The sequence below is a fragment of the Lathyrus oleraceus genome, chromosome 1 (assembly GCF_024323335.1).
Source record: "Lathyrus oleraceus cultivar Zhongwan6 chromosome 1, CAAS_Psat_ZW6_1.0, whole genome shotgun sequence".
In the NCBI taxonomy this organism is placed as follows: Eukaryota; Viridiplantae; Streptophyta; class Magnoliopsida; order Fabales; family Fabaceae; genus Lathyrus; species Lathyrus oleraceus.
In genome coordinates this window covers 269,115,204-269,125,490 of record NC_066579.1, presented here as the reverse complement: position 1 = coordinate 269,125,490, position 10,287 = coordinate 269,115,204, and the positions used below count along the sequence as shown (strand labels likewise).

The 10,287-nt window shown below is 33.5% G+C and overlaps 1 protein-coding gene and 1 long non-coding RNA gene across 2 annotated transcripts; one reads left to right on the top strand and one right to left on the bottom strand.

Annotated features, from left to right (window-relative positions):
• Positions 1-5,957: 5,957 nt before the first annotated feature.
• LOC127130230 (uncharacterized) lies at positions 5,958-8,664 on the top strand. The gene is made up of 3 exons (XR_007806434.1): positions 5,958-6,142; positions 7,186-7,228; positions 8,403-8,664. It is a non-coding gene; the product is annotated as an uncharacterized LOC127130230 (long non-coding RNA).
• Positions 8,665-8,887: 223 nt separating this feature from the next.
• LOC127130221 (dehydration-responsive element-binding protein 1A) lies at positions 8,888-9,973 on the bottom strand. The gene has a single exon (XM_051059274.1). The coding sequence runs from the start codon at positions 9,836-9,838 to the stop codon at positions 9,017-9,019; it is 822 nt and encodes a 273-aa protein (XP_050915231.1). The 5' UTR covers positions 9,839-9,973; the 3' UTR covers positions 8,888-9,016.
• Positions 9,974-10,287: the final 314 nt, after the last annotated feature.

The window sequence follows — 10,287 nt, the reverse complement described above, 5'->3', positions numbered from 1 at the left end:
ATCTTTAACGTTTAATACCAAAGAAGAGTAATGAATAAATCTATCTCTACAACTTATTCACTACTTGAAAATCTGTTTTATGTCTAAACTCAAGTAATCTCTCTCGACAACTACTCAAATCTGGTTTTCAAAGTAGAGCAAAAACAGTATTCAATACATCAACAATCTTTATCAAATGTATAAATCAAAGTGAATACATAAACAGATGAGAATAGCTACTACCTCCAATCTTGACAAAAGGGAGTTTAGCTCCTCATCATCATTGTTACAAAGCAGAAAGTTCAAGCAGAAAAACTCTGTTTTTCTCTCTTACAAAAGCTCTCAAGAACCATGTCTCAATGATAATGAATGAATATTTCAATCCCTAGGTTAATGTATTTTGTCTCTAACAAAAAAGGTTGACATTTCCCTAATTGGACATTGTCATCTAAAGCAGAAAAGCAATTCCCAGGCAGACATCAAAATGGCAATTAACTTTTCCTGCACAACAGCACTTTTGACCCTCAGTCAGCTTGCTGGATTCGCAGCCTTCGCGGCGCGAACTGCTGCTTCTCCAGCTTCCTTGTTTGGCAAGCTTCTTCCAAAATGTAGTGTTGCAATCCAAGGTCTTTCTTATCCACAATTCTACACAACTAACAAAAAATGTGAAATAACTATTCAAAACAAAATAAATTAAACCTAATTGCATTTATACAAAATAGTGAGGATAAAAGTGTGTAATTACATCGAAACTTGGTAAAAGGGACCAATAAAATGGTATAAAAAGTAGTATTAATTGGTCCCTAACAGTGGCCAATAAGGTAGTTGGATGTGGCACACTGCTTGTGGAAGTGGATTCATGATTCGTAAAATGTGAGAAACCATAAAAGTGAGGACACAGGTGCATAGAAAAAGAAGATCCATTTTGTTTCTTCTATTATAGCATAGAGTTGTTCTTTCAGAAGGAAGAAAAGATGAGAACTTTTTTTATGCATTTCTTCAACTCTTCTTCTTCTCCACCTGCCTTCCACTCATCTTCAACGCATCACCCTCACAACTTTTTCTTCAACTCAACACTCACCGCACATTTCCTCTCCTTTCACCACCACCATCGGCCATATCATCATCTAATAGAACTAACCTCATACTCCTATTTTCTAAACACAATGTACTCACCTCTTCTTTCCATCCACCAAACAACTACAAACTTCAACAAACCCAATAACAACTCAAACACCCAAATTTGATACTTCAACAAACCCAATAACAACTCAAACACCCAAATTTGATACTTCAACACAATCTACTGATCCTTCTTCTTCCTCTTACCTTTCATTCAAACACAATGTGTCAAACACATATATTCCTCCATCTTCAACTCACTCTGCACACCTTCATATCGCCATACTAAATTAATGTTGTAAGGAACACAAAAACACGATAACCCTTCCATTTTCATCGCCATCCTCACCTGAAATCACCTTATTTATCTTCCCAAACCATAACAAATCACATAGCATCAACATCAAAATCACAAAAAACTCAAAAGAAAATAAGAATGGAGATTCTAAAACTTGCCACCAATCCCGATTCAACTATCATTAACCAAACACCACAATCGTCATTCATACCTCTGCGCATCACCGGGAAGCCACCACCGCTTCTGATTTGCATCAAAACACCTCCCCTACCGCCATGAATCACTCTTTCCAAATGCGCAATAGGCGAGCGTGTCATTTCCGATCGTCACCCACAATCACAACGCCTCCCTACTTCCGTTTGCCACACATCACCGCTTCTACTTTTTGGTCGATCCTCCTTTCCCTTTTTCCTCTGTTTCGCGTTTGGATTTCCTCTTCAAATGAGAAAGTTTTTAATGTAGAAATCACATTAGATTTGTTGTTATTATTGAAATTGCGTTTGATTTATTTTCTTGTTTTTGAGGGATGAAACTTAGTGGAGAAAAGAGGAATTTTTCTTCGGTTTCATGAAGGGGATGAAATTGTGTTTTATTCCCTTTTTTTTATCGTATTATTGTTTTTGTTATTTTAATATGAGTTTGAAAAAAGTCAAATATTATTTGTTTTTTTAAAATTTAATTAAAGTTTGGGCTAGGGATGATAAATGTTGCGCTTGTTCCTTTTATTTGCACCTATTTATTACTCTTTGCAATTTTCTTTGGACTTTTGTTTCATCATGTATATTTTTCCTATGTGTTTGCACAAATTGATTAATAAATATTATAAATATATGTTTGCGCTTGATACTGTTGTTTTAGTTTATTATTGTGTTGTGATTTCGAAGCTTAAACTTAATTTTAGCTTTCAAAAATCACTTGAACACACAAATTTTATTGACCGGCCTCAGATAAGGTGATTCCTACATGAATCACTTTACGATTTCTTAACATAGCGCAACATTCTTTAGTTTAATTGTCATTTCTTTTTACCTTTAAAAATGTCGTTTAAATCATTGGTTTTTCATAGATGCATTGCAATTTCAGAGTTAAAAATTCAATTTAACTTCAAAAATTATTTAAAAGCATATAGTTTTGTTGACCAACCTCAGATAGAGTGATTCCTACATGAATCGATTTACGATTGTTTAACATAGGGCTACATTCTTTTGTTTAATTGTCATTTCTTTTTACCTTTAAAAATGTCATTTAAGTCATTGGTTTTTCATATATGCATTGCAATTTTAGAGTTAAAAATTCAATTTAACTTCAGAAATTGCTTAAACGCATAGAATTTTGTTGACCAGTCTCATATAGGGTGATTCCTACATGAATCTCTTTACGATTGCTTAACATAGAGCTAAATTCAGTAGTTTAAAAACTCGGATTTTATTTTTTGTCCCTTGGCTTTCTCTTGGGCCTTCTTACAACGATATTTTTGTTATTTACAGTTGTTTATTGAGCTTGTTTTGATTAATTGTTATATTGTATCCTCATTCGACAAAATTGTATCCCTATTCCGGTGATGTGTAATAAGTTTACCATTTTCCTTTATTACTATTGTATTAGATAATTGTTAACTCAAGGTTAAAATCAACACTTTCAAAAGAAAAAAAACAAAGAAAAATAAATACTCGATCCAACGTCGAGCATTTTTCTGAAATCAGAACCATTTCCACTATCAACTACTCCATCATTTTCAAACCCTCAACTCATTCCATCCCGTTTCAGTTCAAACGCAAATAATAATAATAAAACCTCGATTAACATTGAGAGCTTTTTCCTAATTCAAAAGCAAAAATACTTAATTATTTATTAAACACCATTTCAATGGGTGAAAATGGGGATGGTCTCGAGCCTCGATGCGTCTCTTCGATTGTTTACAAGTTCCCTTACTCGATCATTCAAACGATCGTCATCTATTAAAAACTTTTGATCCGATCATATCAAAATCATTTTCACAATAAATTAAACAAAAAAGAAAGTGGTCTAGAGCCTTTTATTTCCTTCCTCGAATACTTGCATATAAGTTGCCTTACTCTTCCATTCGAATATTCATCTTTATCTAAAATATGTTAACATTATCAAACACCATTCCATTTAAAGATGAAAAAGGGGATGATCTCAAGCCTTCGATTTCTCTCCTGGATTGTTTGGATACAAGTTCCCTTACTCGATCATTCGAGCAATCGTCATCTATTAAAAACTTCTAATCTGATTCACCTCAAATCACTTTCATAATCAAACTTAAGTCAAACTCATTTTTGTAATAACTTTGACAAAAAAGGAGGTGGTCTAGAGCCTTTTATTCCATTCCCCGGATACTTGGATACTAGTTTCCTTACTCGGTCATTCAACTATTTGTCGTCCATCTAAGATACATTAACCTTATCTAAGTCCTTTTACAATTAAGGATGAAAAGGTAGATGGTCTAGAGCCTTCTATTCCTCTTCTCGATTACTTGGATACGAGTAGCCTTACTCATCTATTCGAGTAATCGTCATCCAACAAAACACTCAACAAATCAAACTTGTTTTCCGTCCTTGCACAACTTCGAAAACATTTTCAGAAACTAGTATGCTTTACCCATATCGATGTGAAACAAACAAAGACTTCCGCCTCTAAGAGCGAGCAACAAGTAAATGTTTAATCACTCAACATGTATAAAGGATCATTCCTTTAAAGCAATCAACCCAGTAGTTCTTTCATAGTATAATTATGTAGCCTTGAGTTAACACTTGGAGATACGTAGGAGCAGGATTGAGAAATCTTGTCAGGCACCCCTTTAATAAAAAACATCTTCCTTTCTTTCTTTTTCTCGCTCTATAAGTAGAAGAAATAACATCACACTAACATTTAATCGCAAATTTAACTTAGAGGTTCCGGTTGAGCACAACGGATGTGAGGGGTGCTAATACATTCCCCTTGGGTAACCGACTCCCAAACCTGAATTTGGTTGCGACAATCATTTTCTTTTTCATTTAAGGGTTTTATCGATATTTTTCCTCTCCTCCTTTGGAATAAATAAAGTTTGGTGGCGACTCTGTTCGAACATCTTTTCCGCGAGCATGTGAACGCCTTGCGAAGGATCGCGTTTTTCGAGATGCGACGGGAGACTCTTCTTATATTCTCACTAGTATTGGAAGACTTCAGCGTAAGCCCGACTCATCGAGTGTAATTGCAAAGGGGAAAATAAAAAGTGGTTAAGAAGATCAATCTCGAAATCATGAAAGGAAGACAAAATCCTATCAAGAAAAACACATACTCTTGAAGAGGAATGAAACACCAATCATACTTGTTGCATACCATTTTATCTTCGTCAGGAATAAGCACTCCCTAGTAAGTTGAAGATCCCACATTGGTAAAACTATAATTCAAACTTCCCTCACAAACAAAAGTAACGCATCCTGATCCACATGCTCCGACGAGTTATCCCTTTTTGCTTTATGAAGTCTGGTAGGGGAATCTTCATTATGATGAGCATTGTCAACACAACAAAGAAAAATATGATGAAACAACATAATACACATTCAAGGGTAAAGATTCAATGCTCTGTTTAAACATGCCAATAACAGAAGTTCGAATATTAGAAACCCCAGAAACCTTAATAACGAAAGCAAAAGTAGAAAGAAATAAAAATATAGACCTTATCTCAAGGAAATAGAATTGATTGTTTACGTATCACAAGAAAGAGGGAATTTGATGATACATAAGAGGAAGAACTTCTACAATTCACAAATGACGAAAAGGAGTAAAACAATACTTCAAAAACTCTTTATATGTGCCTCAACCCTAGTGGACTGTACAATCCACTATATTGGAAAGCTGAAACCACATCATCAACGGTCAAAATCTCCTCGCAAATTAAATAATAAATAAGGACATAGCGGGACAAGGGTTGCATTATAAAAAAAACTTATTAATTTTTGAAAAAAATAAAATGAATATAACTATCTCACAAAAATATACCGAAAAACGGTCATGCATGTGTTTTGCCATGGAAACACATGTGATTTTGAAATTGTGTATGAATTATAAAAATTAGTTAACTCACTAAAAATAACTGAGTTGACTGTGTAGCTTTCTTTTTCCTTTTCTTAACCTTGAATTCGCGCGTGGCGAAAATAATCCATGCTTGAATGATGTACAAGGATAATTGATTTCCTTTTTTTTACAGCCACATCTTTTTATGTGTGACTATAACAGCCACATGTTTTAGATATCAATTTCTCGTTAACTTGTTGCTCTTTTTTTCTTTATTTAAAATAGTATTATTCTATATATGGATTAGAATATTGTTCTATATATGGATTATTAATGCATTCAAAAGGGATAATATTAAACTATACTCACAACAAATAAAGTGGCGAAAAAACACTAAAAAATTGACACTTTAAAAAAAATAGAAAAATATTTCCATTTTCCAATTATATGTGTCTCCTACTTCTGTCGCGTCAATTTCTCTCAAAACAAACACGCGTTTTGTGAAATAATATCCTATTCCTTCCACTCTTTTTCTTTCCCAACAAAATTTTCAATTGTTTTTTTTTTCTTTACTTTTGTTCTCCACGTGTAGACATCACTTTTAACATTAACACTAATTTTCCGAGTTCTTCCATTTTTATGCTTTTTATTTCAAATCAGAATTTTTTTTCCGACGTTACCACCGGAATTCTCCTTCCGCCGCCGTCTTCTTCTCCTTCAAAGGTTAGTCTCCTTTTCCTTTATTTTTGTTCAATTCATGCTTCAAAACTGAAAATCCCTAATTTTTGCTGAAAATCAATTGATACCGTTTTACTTGAAAACTCTAATCTCTATTTTCTTCTCTAATCCGAGAAAATGTCATTTTTTCCTTGACATTGAGTGATTTTCCCTTGTTCTTCGTTTTTTTATTTGGTCTTAAGTGGGAATTTTGAGATAGATTGAGTTAAAATTCAAATCTCCAATTTTGGAAACTTTAGTCTTTTCTATTATTCCTCCATAATCTGAAACTAAGCTCAATTTTGTTAAAGATTGTTTGTGTTAAATTTCTGATTTTGGTATTTTGGCTGTTGTAACTTGTTTGATTGTTGTGTTATTTTTTGGACTGCTGTTCACTCTCCCCCTGTGATTGTTGCGAGCTTCAAATTATTTTCAAATTATTATTATTCAAGTGTCCATGTGTGTGTAAGTTCTTCATAGTCTTGAGGCAGCTTCTTCACCGTTTGGATTTGCGATATCAGTGGTGTCAGTCTTGCAGTTGCAGTTGTTAAGCGAAAATGGTAAATTGGTTATATTCATGTGTTGTATTCAAAAAATTGTGAAATAAAGTATTCCTTTATATATTTTAAATCGGTTAGTGACTTGGGTGTTGGATAATAGACATTAGTAAGTCCTTTTGATAGAAATCAATACTGGGTTGCTTAAGCTTCACGATTTGATACTATTTGAGTAGTCTTTTGTTGGTTTATATTTGTTGGTTTATATTTGTTTATTTGTTTCCTATTATAAATAGGCTGCTAAGTGCTATCTTAATACAGAATTGAAATATTATCAAGTAGTTTTCAATTTAACCTTCTGCAATACATGAATTTATGTGGATTCCTTTTAAATCAGAACAAATGAACTACTAAAACATTTGATAACTTAGCTTCTGTTCATACTTTAGAGTTTGGAACAATATATACTATGTTGACAAAATCTTTCAACCACACACTATTGCTTTTTTTTTCTTTAATAGATTCTCATCCTCAGTCCTTTATTTATTTCAGGCATGGAGACACTGGTCTTGGTCATTGCATTGTCAGGAAATTGGTGAGTTAGATCTTAAACAAGTAAAGTGTGATATCATTCGTAATTAATGGTATTGATAAATGACATTGTTGTTTATTTTAGAAGAGTAAATAGAGTTTCATGTCATTGATAAAATGGTTTAGAAATTGACTTTGATTGTGTCCTTTTCTATTATTAAGTTGATTGCGAGTTTGTTCCGTCATAGGGTTTATTATTGATTGCCGAAAAATATGAGAATATTTAAGAGTATGTTGAAACCAAATGAGAGTTATGCAAAATGGACATGAGATTGTATTTCGCTAAATATGAAGTTGAAGTAGACATTGACGATTAACTAGATGACATGATTAGTGATATTGGTTAAAAGTCTTTTCAACAACATATGTATGATACTTTGAGCAGTAACATGAAATATTCCTTTTATTTGATGTACAATATTTTTCACACGGTTTTCAGTGTTGAGATTGTTCAACTTGCGGTAAAAATAATTAGGTTGATGGACAAAAGTTTCAATGAAATTTGTAACTTGTTTAAAGGCATGCTTTCAAATTTTAATACGTTCGTATTGTAATTATGAGTAGAGGAAGATTTTTTGACTGATGGATATATGGTATAAGAAAATATGCGTATGCCCTAATGATTATATATTGAATTTTTTTTATTTGAAGAGCATGATGAATCCCTTGGTGTGGGGTATTACACATCAAAGTGAATGATGTTCATTCTAAATGTGGTATGAGCATCAAGGGTCCTTCTTGGAAGGTGTTATGATATCTTCCAATAATTCTAAGGTTAAAGGTTAAAGTGGTTGTTCGAAAATATAAATGATGCAAGGAACATAAGATAGTGTGGAAATGAGATGTAGTGCTATGGACATTTTCGCACTCTGGTTGATTCTTTGCAACGGAAAAAGATCAAATCTTTGTTTCTAGATTTTGACAATGTGCCAAAAAGCCTTAAGTTTGGTCTTTCTACAGAAAGAATGAATGTAGATCATGGGCTCATTCTGCTTATAATATACAGCTTATCTCATTTGTTGTGCATGAGAAGATATTCATTCAATGGTCAAAAACACTTGTGGAGATTATTTCAGATGAAATATTAGTTAATATATATTTTTCGATTTAATCTTAGAAAGAATATAAAAAATGCTGTCTAATGTGTTTATCTTAATTGCTTGGGTTGATATTGACAGATCCAAAAACCAAGATGTTGCACCCAGAAGGCTCCAATCTCAACTTGATTTTGTTCAACAATTGATTTTAAATGCAACACTGCAAAGCTCGAATTCGGATATTGTGGAATGATTTTTTTGGGTTCTTCCATAGAGATGTTATGGAGCTGTGTATACATCTTATTGTAAAAACAAGCAATCATGGATTGTTCCCATTGTAAATTGTTTAGAACATGTTATTAGTCATAAAGTTACTATATATAATATCTACCCATTAAATTCACATTTTGTATTCATTTTTAACTTGATGTCAAAACACTTAACTCCCTTTGACATTTCATATTATTATTATAGAAAAAATCATTAACAATATCATCACTTAAGGTAGTGGAATAAAGAACTGTCATATTGCAATATTTAAAAAGGCACGTGATGCACTTTTTACTTGATTATTTACTTTCACAGAAAAACTAAAAAAAAAAAATTTAAATTCCAACCCAAGTATATACAGTATCAAAAAATGGTACAGCACAAACTATTTTCCATTCTACAATCTCAAAAGTGTTACAGGACAAACTATTTTACATTCTACAAAGCAAACTTCATACAAAAAATAAAAAAGCAAACCAAACAAGTCAAAGAGAAAAACTCCATAGTGACACCTCAACATCTTCAAAGTCTGTATTCATATCTTGATACTCAAACTCATGCCCCAAGCTATGTGTTGGGGACAGAAGAGCCATATTTCTCAAGGACTCTGGAATGTTTAACACTTCCTCCTCTTGTTCCTCTTCCAAACAAAACATAAGCTGCTCCTCTGTAGTGATGGAGGCGGCTTCGGCTGTTTCGATATTATTAGTCGTTAAAGCCTTGTCTGCTCTGAAAGTCTTGTCTGGTCTGAAAGCCTCGGCAGCTTGTGCAGCCGCCTTTTGTATATCTTTTGTTGCGGTAGTGGCAGGAACAGGAAGTCGCCACGCTGAGTCTGCAAAGTTGAGACAGGCGTTGCGACCTCTCAATGCTAATGCCGCAACATCATGGGCTCGGGCAGCCATCTCGGCTGTCGGAAAAGTCCCCAACCAAATTTTAGTCTTCTTGTTAGGCTCTCTCATTTCACACACCCACTTATCTAAGTTCCTCCTCCTCACACCCCTGAACACCGGGTGGCGAGTCTCCTTGAACTTCTTCCTCCCTGCCCGCTTCTTCGGTGTACTTGCAGCTAGTCGAACTTCCTCGTTGAAAACTGGCATCTCATGAGAGACATCTAAATTTGGCAATGATGTGTTGGAGGAAGTTGAAGGTTTTGAAGAAGTGGGTTGTGAAGTGGAAGGGTTGTTAGTTGGAAACATAACTGTGTGTTGGAGAGAGTATAAAAAGGTATTGATAGTGAAATTGGTGGCTGAAGATAGAGTTGGTGTAAAGATTATGAAGAGTAAGGTGTTGTATATATAGGGAACCATGGTTGAAGTTGAAGGAAAGAGGAAACAGTGTGAGAGTGTTTGTGAGTGTGTGATGTTTTGTGCGAGTGAATGAGTTAGATATTTTATAAGTATAATGAGACAGCTGGTTTTCCTAGTTGGAAGATTTATGATGCTATATTTGGAAAAGAGAAAGGAAAAAGTGATGAGAAGAAAGACATAGACACCCACACAAGACTCCAAAAGAGTAATAATGTTATTGATATACTAGTATCTTCTAAGACATTAAATAATGTTCCTTTTTCCTCGAAGTAGACTTAATAAGGTTATTAAAGCAAACATAGGAGTATGCTATTTTTAGCTCTTATCTACTTTTAGTCCAAAGAAAAAATAAAATAAAAAACTCATAACTCTTTTAATAATTGTTATACTATATTAAAAAATAATTTATTCAATGTATTAATTATTTTGAAATAAGTTTCATACAACGT